The sequence below is a fragment of the Hesperophylax consimilis genome, chromosome 17 (assembly GCF_061612785.1).
Source record: "Hesperophylax consimilis isolate HC1 chromosome 17, BYU_Hcon_1.0, whole genome shotgun sequence".
NCBI lineage: Eukaryota > Metazoa > Arthropoda > Insecta > Trichoptera > Limnephilidae > Hesperophylax > Hesperophylax consimilis.
In genome coordinates, this window is record NC_142852.1 from 13,689,637 (window position 1) to 13,708,595 (window position 18,959).

The 18,959-nt window shown below is 36.0% G+C and overlaps 1 protein-coding gene across 1 annotated transcript in view; it reads right to left on the reverse strand.

The window, feature by feature from the left end:
* Positions 1 to 6,873: 6,873 nt before the first annotated feature.
* The window catches only part of LOC149416042 (uncharacterized), a 46,234-nt gene continuing 34,148 nt past the window's right edge, over positions 6,874 to 18,959 (reverse strand). The window contains exon 6 of the mRNA XM_089641860.1: positions 6,874 to 6,960. Coding sequence (XP_089497986.1) covers positions 6,874 to 6,960 — 87 coding nt within the window. The remainder of the gene's footprint in view (positions 6,961 to 18,959) is intronic.

Genomic DNA, 18,959 nt, shown 5'->3' on the forward strand with positions numbered 1-18,959 from the left:
AAATGCCCATCTAAAGGCCCACTTGCTGACCCACAGTGGAACACATGTTTTATGTTCCGTAAGTCCACATTTTAATGTTTTAAAAGGCAATCTGATGAGCAAGCTGATTCACTGCGGAGAAAAACTTTTTCTTGTATCTTGTTCATCTATGGATGTTCTCAAAAAGCACATCAAAAAGCCACATGCTGACTCACAGTGGCGACACACCTTTTTAATTTTCCAAGTTCACATATTCAGTTTCTAGGCAAGGTTATCTTACCCCTATGTAAGATATAACTGGTTTTCCAATATGTGTTGATATTTTGATATTCAATCGTAAAAGATCAATGGTTTCGTTGCTTGTGTGGCACGTAGCGCCGTCTTGTTGAAAGTAAACGTTGTCCAGTTCAATACCATCCAATTCCGGTCATAAAAAATCATTAATCATCTCTCGTTAGCGCAATCCAGTCACCGTTGCTGTTGCTACAGCCTCATTTTCATAAAAGTAAGGTCTTATGACTACGCCGGACCATAAACCGCATCAAACAGTCACACGTTGACGATAGAGATAGAGAGGCTTTTCAAAAATTACTCTTGGGTTTTTGGAGCCCCAGATGCGACAATTTTCCTTGTTGACGAAGCCACCGAGGTGGAATCGGGCCTCATCACTCAAGATGATTTTTCGATGGAATTCCGGATCATTTTCACGCATTTTAAGGATTCGTTGATGAAGCGTGTATCATTCCATTTTTATTAATGGCGTAGTTTCTACATGTCAAATGTCAAAAAATGACAGCTTCAAAAGTTACATCTACCGAAATAGCGGGCTATTCAAAATAACACCTCTTATTGGAAATATTGGACATTTGATGGATCACATGCTGACCCACAGAGGAGAAAAACATTTTTCTTGTTCCGAGTGACATTATGCAAGTTATCAACAGTGTACCTTGAAGAGAAACTTGCTGACTTACAGCTAAGAAAAAACTTTTTCGTTTTCTGGCTGCAATTATTCATGTTCTCAAAAGAGAGATTTGAAAATACACCTCCACACTTACAGTGAAGACTAGTTTGTTTCATATGCAATTATGCATTTTCTCGAAGAAACTCTTAGACTGGATACTTTCTTTGTTCCTTGTGTTAACATTCTTCACGAAAACTATTTACAAAATAAATTTTAGTTATAGACATGATGTTTCACCAGAGAGTTTCCAGTCAATAAAAGATGTATCTTTTGTTATGGTCAAAATATTTATTACCTTTTGATTTCTTTAAATTTGTTCTGAATCGCATTGAAAAAGGTTTGATGTTTTTAAACTTAAAAATACGAATTATGTGTAAAAAAGATAATTATGTCATACTACTTTGCTATATTAACGGTTGAGACCCATCGGGACTTGAACCCGGGTTATAAATTGACTAGCTCAGTGAAAGGGCAAGCAGATGAGACTCGGATACGATCAGGGGTGAGGAACTTCTTTATTCATTACTTCGTCCATCGGTCAGGAGTTTGGAAAGGCTAACACAAAATAATAACACATGAGTAAAGGCACAAGGTATATTAATCATCTTCTAAAGAAACACAGGGTTAAATTGGATCTCTACTCTCTTCTCTCTCTGTGACGACCGGATGAAACGAGGATTTTACATGTAGTAAATGGAATTGAACACAGGTTAAGTGGATATGCTGGAGAGCTTACGGTTCGCCAAGGCCTGATGAATGGAGGGTACACACGAACGAGGAAACAGGAGAATTTGACGGTAATACAAACGACTTCCAACGGGCCGAGTATATAACGGATCCAGAACATGTTTAAGAATGATGCGGCAAACTGTTGATTACAATAATTGAGTTGGTTAAAACACGTGGAAACTACGCAAGATTCGGGCGTATTAATAATTGGCGGCGTAATAATTGCCAAACTGGGACGCAGAGTGCGTGACTGTCCGAGGCCCTGGTAGAATGGTGACTGGCGTTGCCCGAGGCGAGAGCGCACGTGTTGACCATCTGGCGGCTTGGTCAGTAGAGTGGGGAGACAAGTGTTACTATAGGGTGGCCATCCTTTTTATGTAAGGTGACTGTATTACGTAACAACTTACACGAATATCAAAATATATGTTAATATGTGTACAATAATGAATTTAATTATTTTTTCAAATAATAAAATTACATTTTGTATTTTCGTAGAAAGCAATCACTTTGTGGTTTAACATTTTAATGAAATAAAACAATATTTTTTGTTTAAAACCACGAATTTTTATTAATTTTAAGACCGACCGGTTTCGCTTCACTCGAGCATCGTCAGGGTACAAAATTAAACTAATCAATAATACAAAATGTGTCATTATATATACATACAGAGGGAGAGAGAAAGTAAAACCAAAATGAAACAACAATATATATATATATTTTTTTTATTTTTTATTAATTATTTTTTTTTTTTAATAATATGTTTACATAGTACATAATTCATTTTACATCATGGGTTTTTTACTACTCTTCCATTGAAAGCATTTGCTTGTGTATGGAAGGGGAGTGTACATAAATGTTGTTGTTAGTTAGTACTTAAATAATTCACTGTACATAAATGTATGTTTGCTATAGTATTTCTTTGGAAAGTAGTGAAGGATAATATATTAATTTATTAAATTTAAAAAAAGAAAGGAAGTTATGGAAAACTAAGGATATTTATGAGATTAATTAAGTGACAGTAGTTTTTGTTCAGAATATTTTTAAAGTGTCTCTTGACAGAGAGCAGTATTCGGGTTTTATCATTAATGTTTCTGATTTCTTCTGGTAGACGATTGAAAAAAGTTCTTCCCTGGTAAGTATAATGATGTTGTGCAAAAGACGTATTTTGTTTTGGGCATAGAAAAACATGTCTAAGTCGCGTTCTGTTTGCATTTAAAAATTGATATTTATCTTTTTCTTTTATAATTTGGATTAATGAGTTTTTAATATATGTATAGGTCTTTAAATGTAGGTACTTGAAATTCTTCAAACAGGCGTTCTGTTGGGTAGTCAAAGGATTTTTTAAATATAATTTTAATAATTGTTCTTTGTATAATTTCAATTGGAAGAAGGTTACATTTATACGCGGATCCCCAACTAATAATAGCGTATTGTAAAGTGGATTGAACTAAGGCATAGTAAATTAAATATAGATTTTTTATCGACAGAAAGTTTCTAATTCTTAAAAATATATATATTAATTTTCTAATTTTGTTTACTACTTGACATATTTGTTCCTTCCATTTCAGATTTTTATCAATAATTACTCCTAGATATTTAATTTTATTTGTTGTTTTTAGTACTGTACAGTTTGATGCAATAGTTTTGGCTGTGAATTTTAGTATTATTATGTATATATTAAAAGAAAACGATTAGTGTATATAAATATTGTAATAATAGAGAATAGGCATTATTAATTGTAAGGTGATTAAGGGATACTGGGAATTTTACAGTTTAGTGGGAATATTCCCAGTTTTGGGCTTTTTGACAAATCTAATTGATTATTCAGAATTAAACTCTTGGTTTCAATGGCTTTCTTTATTTCTTGTGCTTCTAGGTTATTCAATTTGTTACTATGGTCTTTTTTATGGAGAATCTTAGCACCGGTGCTTTTATTGAAGTTATGATCTTTTTCAATAAGATGATTAGCAAACTCTGAAAAGCCATTGCTATTTAGGCATCTAAGATATTCTTTAATCCTAATGTTGACATTGCGCGTTGTCTTCCCGATATAAAACGCTGGACAATTGTTACAATTTAATTTATAAATTCCTGCATATTTATCGTTTTTGTGTTTAATTCGTAGAACTCCATTTAATTTTTTTTAAATTGAATTAAAATCAAATTTAATAATATAATTATTAAGTTCTGCAAGTATTTTTTGGTTTTTGTTATTGTTACAGCTGTTTCGGCTTTCAAGGCCATTTTCAAACTGTGGTTAAGCCACGTTTTTGACGACTTATTGGGGCAAGAGATTTGATAGTGCTATAATTATTATCGGAGACTTCAACGCTAATCCCGACTCACTATTTGGAATAGAGCTAAAATCGTTTTGTCAAGAATTCGAATACATTTGTGCCGACATCGAAATTTTACCTGAGAATTCTTACACATACGTCAGTGACGCGCATAGTACTACCAGGTGGTTAGACCACTGTCTAGTTACAAAAAATATTTACAAACTAATTACCGATATAAAAATACATTACGATGTTGATTGGACTGACCACCGACCCCTCGAAATAACTTTAAATACGAATGGAATAGTAACATCGGAAGTATTTTCATCTATATTAAGGGATCCAGCATTATGGAATCCGAAAAATATACGTGATATCGAAATTTACAACTCATGTTCGCAAACTTATCTAGCTAAAATCAACCCAAAAAATACATCTCTTGAGGACGGTGGCAAACCTGAACGTGCCAAAATAAAACACCTCTACGGATGTATAGTACAAGCATTACGATACAGTGCCGTTAGTATATTTAGAAATACTACTACACCAAAATATAAGCAAGTTTGTGGATGGAACGAATTTGTCGCAGACAAATACAAAAATCGAGACAAGCGATGCTCACCTGGATTGATAATGGGAGACCGCACAATGGTCCCATCGCGGAGGATAGAAGGACAAAGCGTGCCGCCTTCAAAACAGCTCTAAAACAATGCCAAAAGAATTCGACACAACTCCAGATGGATAAAATAGCAGCGGACTTAGATAATCGGGACTTCAAATCATTTTGGAACAAGTCTAATAAAATGTTAAACATGCGTTCCAAAGTTTCGTGCAACATAAACGGAGAAACAAATCCTGAAGTAATTGCCAATATTTTCAAAAAACATTTCACGACTACTACGCCGACCATCTCCTCAAACGAAACGCATTTGAACGCCTATGATGATATTGACCCCATAGTCACTGCAAACACGGTGAAAACCGCCATTAAAAACATGAAATCCGGAACATCAGCAGGACATGACGGCTTAAGTATCGAACACGTCAAACATGCAGGGGTAGCGATTCTGAAACTACTGACAACATCATAAAGAGTGGTTATCTACCCAAAGACATGACAAAGACAATCATAATACCGATAGTAAAATCTAAACTGACAGACATAACTTTACAGGAAAATTACAGACCGATATCCATCGCCACAGCGACCGCCAGAATATTTGAACGAGTTCTCTTAGACCAAATCGGACCCCAATTGAAAACGAAAGACAATCAGATGGGTTTCAAAACAGAATGCTCCACGGACTCAGCCATATTCTGCGTAAAACGGACGCTGGAATACTACAGGAAAATAAAAACAATAACTTACGCATACTTTCTGGACCTTAGTAAGGCATTCGACAGAGTTTCCCACCCCCTACTATGGAAAAAACTGGAAGGAAAGAGGGATACCATGGAAAGTGGTAAAAATTCTTGAATCATGGCGTCGTCAACAGGAAAACCTTGTAAAGTGGAAAGATGGATTCTCAGAACCCTATTTCTTGAAAAGCGGGGTCAGACAGGGAGGATGTATGTCCCCAGTAATGTTCAACTTATACATGGACGAATTAACCCACAGGTTAAACAATGCTGGAGTGGGCTGCCACATCGGAGGTCTATGTGTTAACAATATGAGCTACGCAGATGATATGGTTCTGATGGCACCGTCAATACGGGGATTAAGAATTCTCCTGAAAATCTGTGATGAATTTGCTCACGAAACCAACATGATCTATAATGCGAAAAAAACAGCACTGTTGGTCATAAAACACGGGGAAGGCCCAAAAAACATTCCCCTAGTCTTTTTGAATGGTAAGATTCTGAAAACAGTAGAAAACATAAAATATCTAGGACATATCATCAACAGCAAGTTAACGGATGATGAAGATATTGACAGGCAGAGGCGTGTACTGAGTATAAAATGTAACATGCTCAGTAGAAGATTTGGCTCTGTAGTCCACGAGTGAAAAGGACGCTCTTCTCAGCCTTTTGCACCACCCTGTATACATGCGAGCTCTGAGCTAATTTCAAGAAAAGAACAATGAAAAGGCTTCGGGTTCAATATAATAACGCTTACCGATTGATGTTCGGACTCCCCAGGAACTGCAGTGCCTCCTCGATGTTAACAGAAGGGCGAGTTCCAGGATTTACAGCTCTGTTAAGAACCAGGATTGCAGGACTGAGGGAAAGGATAAACCATTCCAGAAACACTATTATCATAGAATCCCGTCTGACTTCAGGATCGAGCATTGAAGACCATTGGAGAAAGATACTTGCTCCCACAATCTTAGATCCGATGGATTCCCGTGCTTCTCTGCTTTAACTTAATTTCATTTTCTATTTAATTTTTAATTGTTTAATCTCTTTTTATTTATTTTATTTACGTTACTTTATGTAAATATTATTTGTACTTTTATCCTCTATGGGATGTGTGGGATTGCACTAACCTCCCCACATCCTGGAATAAAGAATGTATTATTATTGTTATTATTATTATATGATTATGGAGGTATTGCGCTGTAAACAAAAATATTAAGCAATTTTCCAAGAAACAGACGAATGAACAAGGGTACAGGATAGTGTGAGAGAGTTGGCATCGACAGCAGCAGTAACGGGTGTGTTGTAGAAGTCACATATTTTGTTGATCATGAGTGCTAATTTTGCTAAGGTCACGACAAATGGTGACCACTCGATAGAGATCATTCCTTTTCGCCAAGATACTGTCATTCCGCACCCATACGTATTTATAGCCGTTTTCTTTTCCGGCGGCACGTGTTTTTGCAAAGAGTATTTTATTTTTTATTGTCAGGTGTTCATTTACATAGAAGTTAGTGGTGGGAGCGCCAGGTCCTATTAGGCCTGTTGTGAGGCCGCGGCGAGTCCTTACCGCAGCGATGACATCAGCTGCTCCATTTCATCATGAGCGTCTCTGATTGATTCCATTTCCTGTCTTGGGCTGGCATTTTCTTCCTGGAGAACAGTTACACATCCCATAATTTTGGTGTACCGGTCCTTCCACTCATTTGACAGCGCGTCCAATTTTAGATGAATGGCGTCAACTGCGAGTTTACTTAAAGTGCGCATTGTTTCGAGTTTTGACTCAAAGATGTTAATAAGGGAGTCTGTGTCAATGTTTATTATTGACTGGTGCGTTGCCGACGGTGAGTCCATGGGGCCAGATTCAGTCAATAGAGGTGATGATGGTGTTTTCTTCACACTGCAAACCATTCTGCGAGATTTAGACATTTTTTATTTATTTATTTATTTAATATCAACGGTATAAATATACCATAAACAATGATAACATGTCACAGTTAAAATCGTAGAAATATTTTAAAAAAAGAATTACAAATATATGTGGCATATGATTGTGAAATGACATTAGAGAGTAAGAAAGTAAGTAAACAAGAGATACAAGTACATAAGTTTCTGTAGTGCAAATAAGGTAGAATTAGATTAAATTAATATTGATTGAAAAGATTTGATAGCATAGCCCTCTTGTACCTACCTTGCGTGCAGTTAAATAGATCTGCCACATCTGCGTATCTATTACTAACTTCATGCAACCTAGGTACAAGCGAGTGTTTGGAATACTCAGTACTGATATTGTTGCATTTAAACTAAATTTTAGAACGAGTAGCTCTCGTGGGTATATGAAATTCAATGAGGTTAATTAAATCAGGACTGTCTATACTACCATTTACCATTTTGAACATAAATATTAAGTCGGATATAATTCTTCGATCTGAGAGTTTTAATAAATTTAGATTTTTCATCAAGTAATTATAATTTTTTATTTTCAATGGGAATACCGAGTTTAAAATTAATGTGTCTTAGGAATTTATGTTGAATTTTTTCGATTGAATCTGAATGTAATTTGTAGTGGGGGGACCAGATCGAGGAGTTATATTCGACTTGACTACGAACCAGGGATGTATATAAAATTTTTAATGTTGAAATATTCTTGAAACCTCTGGAATTTCGAAGAATGAAGCCTAGCATTTTCATTCCTTTATTATTAATATTATTTATATGCGATATAAAGTTTAATTTAGAGTCGAAAGTTATCCCCAGGTCATTAATTTCTTCGACAGAGGTAAGGATTGAGTTATTGAGTTTATATGAATGAATAATTGGTTGATTTATTCTGTAAAATTTAATTGAATAACACTTATTTATGTTCAGATGAAGTTTGTTAAGAGAACACCAATTAATTAACCTGTTCAAATTATTTTGTAGACAGATAAAATCTTCAGCGCTTTTGATTATTTTAAATATTTTTAAATCATCTGCGAAAAGTAACGTATTAATATCTTCATCAAATATATTTACAATATCATTTATGAACAGTAAAAATAATATTGGGCCTAAATGAGACCCCTGTGGTACACCACTGGTAGCTATAAATTGATTGGAAATGAACAAATTGATTTTTACAAGTAAAACTCTATCAGTTAGATAGCTAGTAAACCATTCTAAAAGTTTTCCGTCAATACCGAGCTTACGTAGTTTGATCAGGAGAATTTTATGGCATACTTTGTCAAAGGCCTTGATAAAGTCCGTATATATGGAATCGACTTGAGTTCTGTTAGCTAATGCGTTTAATATATAGTTTTCATATAACGAGAGATTTGTCAGAGTTGATCTACCTGACAAAAATCCGTGTTGATTCGGAACAATGAGATGGTTAATACATGGTGAAATTTTATCAAGGAATAGTTTTTCAAAAAGTTTAGGAATTACAGATAGCTTACATATTGGTCTATAGTTAGTAACATCACTTTTATTACCCTTTTTAAATATAGGAGTTAGATAACAACGTTTCCAAATATCAGGGAAGCACCCTGTGTCAAGGGATTGATTAAACAATAGAAAAATCGGCTCAGCCAGTGAAGTAATGCAATTTATCAGGATATTGGGATGTACATTATCAGGTCCAGCCTTTTTGTTTTTGTCTAAGGATTTGATTTTACTTATAACGTCGTTTATGTTGATGTGTATGGCAGGGATATGTATGCTCTCGTTAAGCGATGAAGGTGGTATATAATTGTCTGGGATATCTTCGTCATAGACGCTTTTAAAATAATCAGGAAAAAAGTTAACTTTTACATTCATGTCAGTACTACTCTTTTCTTTGAAGTGCATTGAAAGGGGTAAACCTTGTTTGTTTTTTCTAAGAGAGTTAACGTGAGTGAAAAAGTTTTGTATATTAGAAGGTATAGAGTTTTCGATTCCATTTATATAATTGAAATATGAATTTCTTGATAGTTTTTTACATTGAGTTCTATAGTTGTGAAATATCTTGTAGTCGATAAGAGAGTTTGATTCTTTAAAGTTTTTGTGTGCAATTTTTTTACAGATAACTAGGTTAATTAGCTCGCCACTGAACCATTTTGGGAACTTCGCTTCCTTGAAGTGTGAAAGTGGTACAAAGCTTTCAATGGCCCTATTAATAATTTTGTAAAATAATTCAAGATTATAGTTAATAGTATTATTATGGTGAAGAAATGACCAGTCTTCATTTGCAAGATATTGATTCATGTTAGAATAGTCAGCTTTGGAGAAATTATAAGTTAGGTTAGGAAGAACAGTTGTGTCATCTGGTGAGTTATTAGTAGTGATGGTTATGCTTAGGGCGGGGTGGTGGCAGTCTAGGGGGAGAAGCTCGTCAACTGATTTAGCAATATGGACTGAGGTATCACTGCAGAATACTAAATCCAGCAGCCGATTATTGGTATTGTAGACTTGATTGACTTGATGTAGAGAGAGTAAGTTCGTCATATCTATTATTTCGCGGGCATTTTCTGGTAGGCTTAAGTTGTTATAAGAGTCCTTATTCATCCAATCAATACAAGGGGTATTATAGTCACCAAATAAAATTGTTCTGGCATCAGGGTATTTATTTTTAAAGGTTTCGAGGTCATCTATGTGGTTTCTGTAGACTGTGATATTGGATCCAGGAGGAATGTAGACACATCCAAGTAGAATTTTACCTGATTTAGTTTTTAGTAAAACGAATACCTGTTCCACTGATTTAGTTTTTAGTAAAACGAATACCTGTTCCACTGATTTAGTTTTTAGTAAAACGAATACCTTTTCCACGTCCAGATGCTTACAAATTAATCGAGTGGATGGCAGTAATTTTGTAACGGATATAAGAACTCCTCCTCCTCTGGTTTTAGTACTAGTGGCTGGATTTCTGTCAAGGCGGTAGGTATTGTAAGATGAAAATCCAAGTTCCTCGGTGTGAATATCAGGATCAAGCCAAGTTTCGGTAAGAAGAAAAACTTCAATGTGTTGGAGTAGTGGAAGAGTAGTTATTGTTAATTTAATGTTATTCTAAGGCCAAAATTTGAAAATAAAAATAAAATAGAAATAATTATTTTTACTTAATGCCAGAAGGATTCGAACTGAGGTTCTCCGAAACTCTACAAAGTAATGGCGGGCGCTATCACCACTGGGATAAAAGCCGCATTTGTATTGAGTAAAATATTTTAGTAAGAATCGTGTTTGGATTTTGTGTATTTATTTAGAACGGCATTAGAAAATATTTATATCATAATCGTATTTATTTTCTTGGAATCTTTGGGATTCTAACTAGGGTTTTTCCAATCTCGGTGCAGGTTTAGAGGGAGTTCTCACCACTGCGCTAAAATCCGCATGTGAGGTACCGTGAAATATGTCGCACACCTAGATGAAGAGAAGTACAACTCAAAATACCTCTTTTTTCAGGAACAGCAAAAAACATTTTACTCGATTTTTATGTGACCGATTAAAAATATTTTTATATAATGTTGTATGTTATTTTACTAGGATATTTATTTGCTCGATTACTTTTCATCAAATACACGTATCACTTGTTTATTAATTAATTTCGTGTTATTTTAGTATTCGGAACTAAATCATTGTTTAATAATTTTATCAACTCAAATTAATCAACTATTATGAATTAGTAAAATTAAAATTACTTACTTTTGTAAACAAAACCGGAGTATGTGGAGTTGATATGTAGAACGCCCGAGAAACAAGACAGGTTCAATCACGAATACCAAATCAACTAAAATAATTCACGCTTTATGACTGCAGTTAAGTAAATGTTTTGTTTGTGTATTTATTTGCAGGTATCGACACTTGCAGAGAGCCATTTCTTTGTGATTTTCTTTCGACGAGACCAATCCAAGTTACAGTACTGCGCACTTGTCTACAACTTACTGTCCCATAACTTTTTCGTCCATTGACATTGTTTTTAAAATCTTTTGTTTAAATGTGAATATATTCACAAACCTAACAAATCGACAGTCCCGAAAAACAATGTCAGATGTGTAAGTATTGTATTTTTGCAATAAAGCTGTTTAAAGTTTCATTTCTGTATTTTAACTGTTTTTGAAATCAAGAAATTATGTATTTTTGATATATTGGCTATTTATTTAAATGGAGAAATACATTATCGAAAACAATAAAAATTCAGAAACGAAACTTTTAACACCTCTCCTGCCAAACTAAAAATGTGCACATCTGAAATTTTTCTTCGGTACCGTCGAAATGTTGGGGGGCAGACATATTTTCTTTTTTGAAAAACATTTTTAGTAACAATAATTTCATTCGGCATTTTATGATATTACCTAGCATAGAATAAATAATAACAAAAGAAGTGCCTTGTGGGCGTGTTTCGTGATCCAAATATTTGCCTAATCGGTGCCTATATTTTCATACAAACATCTTTCGAAATTCAAATGTGATGGAGATCTACTATGTCAGGCTAGTGTAAGAGAGACGGAATGCTAGGCGGTTGGGCAACATTTTTTTTTTGAATAAAATTTTTTATTTATTTTTATATAAAAACATAAATATGTTAATCTAAAAAAAAAAACTAATTACCTACAATAAAAAAAAAAAAAGTTTTCTTTTTAACGTAACTACCATAGACTATTTTTGTTGTTTGTTTTTGGGGTGTTATGCCGTGTTGCGCTAACTCCTTCTTTAGCCGACGTTTCGGACAGCGTTGCAGTGTCCATCATCAGTTAACCCTACGGGCATAAAAGTTAATTTATTGAATAAAAATTAAATATCAATCAATTTATTTTCTATAAATATTATTATTATAATATTTTTTACCGCATTATATAATAAAATAACCAGAATCAGAAAATGGCTACAAGCGCGTCAGGGTCGTCACGTGACGAAAGACTCTTGAAACGTTTAAATGCCAAATTGGCCGCTAATTTTGCATGTTTACAATCAGTCTTCGACAAGATGAAGAAGGTTTCTGATAGTGTTAACAATCGGCAATCTTTTTTATCAGGCGCAAGTACACTAGAAAGAATTCGGTCCGAATTTATAACGCTTCTAGATGAAAAGGTTAATTGTGAACTGGAATTGAACCCAGAAGCAGTCGCTGAATATTCTCAATTAAATGCTTTTGAGGAAATTTTCGGCATTATTAAATATACCGAAGCGAACATGCTGGCCAATCCGGTTGAAAAACCTCGCCGTCAAATTAAATTACCGCCTTTAGAAATAGCGTGCTTTGACGGAAAATTAGAAAATTGGCCTCTTTTCTATGAGACTTATATCTCGGTTATCCATTCAAATAATTCATTGGATAATTCAGAAAAGATGCAGTATCTGATGTCCAAGTTGACGGGAAAAGCTTTAAATATTTGCAAAACTATCACACCTACCGGTACAAATTATCAAGTGATATGGGACGCATTGTGCACCAAATATAATGATCCACGCGTTCTCGCTGAGTCATACTTTGATCGATTGCTGAAAATACCTGCTGTTACTTCGGTTACGCCCGCTTCGCTAGAAAAATTTGCAGATACATACGCGACTAACATTGCCGCACTGAAACAGTTACGAATCAAAGATCTCGCAGAATTTATTTTGCTACAACTGGGCCTTAAACGTCTTGACATAGAGACAGTGAAGGCTTTCGAATCGTCTATTCGGAATGATGAAATTTTCCCGTCCAGCTCTGATTTAATTGATTTTGTGAGAGGACAGCAACGAATCCTTAATCGCGCGCAAATCGCACAACCTACGTCGAGCCGTCTTGGCTCAAATAATAATAATTCCGCAAAGACATTTATTAATGTCGAAAAAGGCGACAATCACTCTGTCGAAATTTGTTTTTGTTGTCAAAGGGGATCGCACCCTTTGTATCAATGCTCTAAATTTAATGGTTTAGAACCACGCGAGCGATTTAATTTAATCAAGTCATCGAATATACGAGTTTGCGTGAACTGCCTCAGTACTAGGCACGGCACAAAAGCGTGCAAATCAAAGAGTACGTGCAAATCATGCACTCTCCACCACCATAGTTTGTTGCATTTCAAACAAACTGATCAGCGAAAACCACAACGAGACCAAATACCGTCTCCCGCGTCGCCAGCAGACGTCGATAATGACGATTCAAATTCTGCAAGCCCGGTATCACTGTGCGTGACAAATTCATTTACTAGAGCAAATACTACTGCACTCTTAGGAACTGCCGTTTGCACTACCCGAGATGCTAAGGGCCAGGTGCAGACAATACGCGCTCTGATAGATAGCGGCTCCCAAAGGGATATTATTACGCGTAAATGCTGTTTACGTTTGAATCTCACGGTGCGATCATCGCAAGGCACTTACGTCACGGGAATAGGCGACTCAAGAAATTTGACAAAGGGCATGACTTGTCTAAAATTATACTCTCGCTACGACGACACTCACTCGTATATGATTGAACCTTATGTAGTAGAAACTATAACTAGTGAGTTGCCTACTGTTAACGTCAACCGCGCCTCGTTGTCGTATCTCGACAATTTGCCCTTAGCAGATAATACTTTCCACACGCCCGGTGAGATTGATATTATCTTGGGATGTGACATGTTTGCTCGCATTTTTAAAGCAAACAAAATATCAGGTTATCCCGGCCAGCCAATTGCTATCGAAACTACTTTGGGCTATCTCATCCTAGGCACTGCTCCAACGATGACTGAAACCCCAAGTATAAACGCCACACCATCATTTTGTACGTTCGCGAAAAATGATGACTTTTGCCTTTCGCGCTTCTTCGAATTGGAAGACATTCCAGACGAGAAGTTTTTAACGCCTGATGAACAGGAATGTGAAGACATTTTTAAACTCACCACTTCCCGTGACACGACAGGTCGTTACATTGTTGCGTTGCCGTTTCGTAACAGTCCTTCTATCCTCGGTGAATCGTTGCCAGCGGCTGAGCGCCGGTTCCGATCTCTCGAACGCCGATTAATAGCTCAACCCGCTATAAAATTAGAGTACGACAAAATATTGCGCGAATACCTACAGAAAGGGTACATTTCGCCTGTCGATAATTCTGACTTACCCCATTACGTCATTCCGCATCATATTGTAGTTCGCGAGGACAAATTAACTACCGAAATCCGCATGGTTCTGGACGCGAGCATGAAATCCGATTCGGGCTACTCGCTCAACGACATTCTACATACCGGTAAGAATTTACAAGGTGATTTGTTTCGGATTATACTTAAGTTCCGATTGTTTGCAGTAGCTATAACCGCCGACATAAAACAAATGTATCTTCAAATTGTAGTGCAAGAAGAATGCCGTCGTTATCAGCGAATACTTTATAGATTTAACAATAGCGACCCTTTACAATTGTTCGAATTTAATCGCGTCACATTCGGCATGTCTTGCAGCCCATTTTTGGCAATGCGTACACTGCGCCAACTCGCGTCGCATGAACGACCTCGTTTTCCACTTGCTGCAAACTTGGTGGAAAATGGCTCTTTCTATATGGACGATTTCGTCACCAGTTGTTCGTCGGTCGAGGAAGCCTCCGAGTTATCGACGGAATTAATTCAGCTGTTCGCTGCTGGAGGATTTGACCTTGTAAAGTTCTCTAGCAATTCTCCTAATCTTTTGTCCACGATTCCTTCAGCGCGTCGTGTTAAGGAACATGTGGAATTTAATCCTGATGAAAACCTAAAAATACTAGGGCTTCATTGGATACCCGCTTCAGATAATTTCGTATTTGTTGTAAACTCCAACGAAAAAATTTGTACTAAACGAAACATTCTCTCGACGATTGCTCGTCTTTGGGATTTGATGGGTTTCGTTGCACCAGTTGTATTATTAGCCAAGCTTATAATTAAGTCTCTTTGGGAATACAAGCTTGATTGGGACGATACTCCTCCTGGAACTGTTGTCACGCTTTGGCGACAGTTTAAAAAAGAATTGCCATTACTGCAATCTATTAAAATTCCTCGTTTTGTAGGAATCGAACACCAATGTATACTAACCCTTATCGGGTTTTCAGACGCAAGTGAACGCGCATTCGGAGGTGTTATTTACTTACATGTTTACTGTCCGAATACTGATAAAACCACAATTAGTTTATTATGTGCCAAATCCAAAGTCGCTCCTGCTAAGACGATTTCACTTGCGCGATTAGAACTATGTGGAGCACTAATACTTGCGCGATTAATGCATACGGTCAGTAATACCTACGCATCAAATTCAAGAGCTCATACGACATTAGCTTTTTGCGACAGCACGGTTGCTCTAGCGTGGATAAATTCACCGCCTGCGAAATGGCAGACCTTCGTTGCCAATCGTGTGTCACAAATACAAAAACACCTGGGGGCTGAATGCTTCTATCATATAAAAGGGAAAGACAATCCCGCCGACTGCCTGTCGCGTGGTCTCACCCCCGCTCAACTCATAGACCATCCGTTATGGTTTAATGGCCCCGCATTCGCTCAATTACCTAAAAATGATTGGCCTTTACAGCGTTTTGATTCGAAATCTGTATCTGATCCACCCGAACTGAAAACTAAAGTTTTGATGTCCGTTCAAAACAATAACCGCCTCAAAACAATTGCTCCACCTTTACTGTGTGCACTAGCTTCTCGTGTTAGTTCATGGCCGAAATTAATTCGGATTGTAATCTATGTTTTTCGTTTCATTAAGAAATTACCGCGAACATTCGAATTAAGTCATATCTTAACTGCAGAAATAGCTGTTATAAAATCAATACAGCAAGAACATTTCTCCGAAGATATAAAGGCAGTCAATGATGGGAAGAAGGTTCGGCGAGCTATTGCAAAATTGAATCCGTTTCTTCATCACGGTATTCTAAGGGTAGGAGGCAGATTAAAAAACGCTGAAATAGAATTTGACAGTCGTCATCCCATCCTATTACCCGCGCGTGATCATGTAGTCGATTTAATAATAGATTACTATCATATAAAGAACCTACATACGGGTCCCACTTTACTCATGTCTCTACTAAGACAGAGATTCTGGATACTTTCATCGCGTAATCTGGTCCGGAAGCGCGTCCATCGGTGCAATACGTGCTTCAAAGTTAAGCCTAAACCACAATTCCCAATAATGGGAGATTTACCCGCTTGTCGCGTCAGCGAAGCTAAGGCTTTTCTACACACAGGTGTTGACTACGCTGGCCCGCTACAAATAATCCCTTATAGACGTCGGGGGGTCCGAAGTCAAAAGGCATACATTTGCATATTTATCTGCCTAGTGACCCGTGCGGTTCATATCGAACTCGCTTCAGATCTTTCCACCGAAGTCTTTCTCAACGCTTTCAAGCGTGTTTTATCTAGACGTGGTCCTGTGAGTGTAATGTACTCCGATAATGGAACGAACTTCGTGGGAGCTAAGTCTCATTTAAACTCTTTATTCGATCTAATAGAGTCTCGTAATTATAAGAAGGAACTCTCAAATAATCTACGGGAAAACCGCATCGAATGGAAAATGAATCCTCCTCAAGCTCCACACTTTGGTGGAATCTGGGAAAGTAACATTAAATGCCTGAAGAGTTATTTAAATAAAATCGTAGGCACCTCTCTACTGACTTACGAAGAGATGCAGACAGTGCTTTCTCAGATTGAAGCAATTTTAAACTCACGTCCGCTGTCGGTACTTAGTGTCACCGATGTTTCAGCTCCGTTACCTTTAACACCCGCGCATTTTTTAACACTTACGCCGTTAAAATCTCTACCCGCCGCTGACTTGTCCAACGAGTCCGTAAACTTACTGCAAAGGAAGCATCTCGTCGATCATCTCGTCCAGACTTTCTGTAACCGCTGGCGTATGGAATATTTAAATACTTTACAATCGCGGCAGAAATGGAACACGAGTTCAAACCCGGTAACGGCAGGCACAATTGTAATGATCAAGTGTGACAATATTGCGCCTCTTCAATGGCCTATTGGCATAATAGTCAACGTATATCCCGGTTTGGACGGAGTGACCCGTGTTGCTGATGTCAAAACGAACACCGGCATATACCGCAGAGCAGTAGTAAAACTCTGCCCTTTACCGTCGCAATAATAGTCCTTGGCAACTTGGTCATCAGATGGTACATCTATGGCCCTCTTTTTTATTTTCTACATTATCCTATTTAATTTAGTTTAAATTTACCGCTGATTAATTTTATTACTAAATTAATACAATAGCATCACATATTAACATTTTTCTGACCTTTTTACAAATTAATACTAATTTTACCGCGTGTTACTACAATTTTGTTCGTTTTAACGTTAAAGCGTACTGACCTTTTTATGGTTTATGGAAGTGGATTCTTTCATCCCCTTCCAGGCGGGGGGCATGGTTGCGCCAATACGCAATAGACATTAATTATAGACACATCTCATGCACACATACACACATACCTGCGACCACTGTACTGAGATAGTATTGTTGTTCCTTTGTTCCTACCTTCCTTCCCATTCCTGCTAATTTATGTGCCCTTTGGTAGTCAGTATGTTGCAATAACCCAAACCGCTAACAATAAACCGCATCCGCTCGAGATCTCGTCTCCCTTATCTTACGAAATTATTATTCGCGACGATATAGTGCAATCCGCTTGTTGTGAAGAAAAGACGGGAAGAAACAAGTGCCCCTTTCCCAATGGTGAGTCCTTCCTGTATCCATACAACAAATATTATCTTATGTGCAGTGGGCATTGCTCAATCATTCAAGGTCCTTCGACAATCATTTTTTACACTAACATAAAAAACAACTACATAACTTCTTACACACCAATATAAAATATAAGAATAAATAAAAATGTAGAATTTGGAAATTTTAAAAGAATTGCATATGTATTGTGAATTGAAGAAATATAATAAAACATTAAAATTTTAAGAATGAAATGGATTAACATAAATGAAGGTATTGCAAGGATTAGAAAGGATACACAAAGAATCTACACATAATTAAAGTAATTTGGATAATAAAAACCTCTCGAACCAATAGTGTAATCAATATAGTTGAAAAAGATGAACAGACAGATAATATATTTTTGAAATAGTAAAATAATCATATAAAATATAAGAATAAATTGAAATTTAGAAATTAGAAATTAGAAATTTTAACAGAATTGCAAAATTATAAATATTTGAAGAATTATAATAAGACACTAAACTTTTAAGAATTAAATGGATTAATATAAATGGAGGTATTTAATGGATTAGAAAATTTATACAAAGAATGTAAACATAATTAAAATAATTTGGAGAGCAAAAACATTTAGAACAGATAGCGTAAATAAAATATTTAAAAATAATTAAAGAAATGAGGATTTTGATGGAATTACATAATTGCAATAGTATAAGTATTAATAAAATAAAAATTAAGTTAAGTAAATGAATATATATACGTTTAGAGAATATAAGTAAGAGATCAGTGCGATTAGAAATTTTGATAAAATTTGGTATGTAAATTGAATTAGCTGTGCTAATTAAAATCACTAAAATTATTGTAATGAATAAAATTAATACGCTGATTGGAGAAATTACATGATTTGTAATAATTTGACGAAGTGAAATAAAGAGCACAGTTAGAATAATAAGAATTAATACATGAGTTATAAGAGTTATATAATGAAATAATTCTATTGCTTGATTAATTTGAATGAGATTCATCAAAATTGAGAATGTTAAAATCATTAAAAAAAT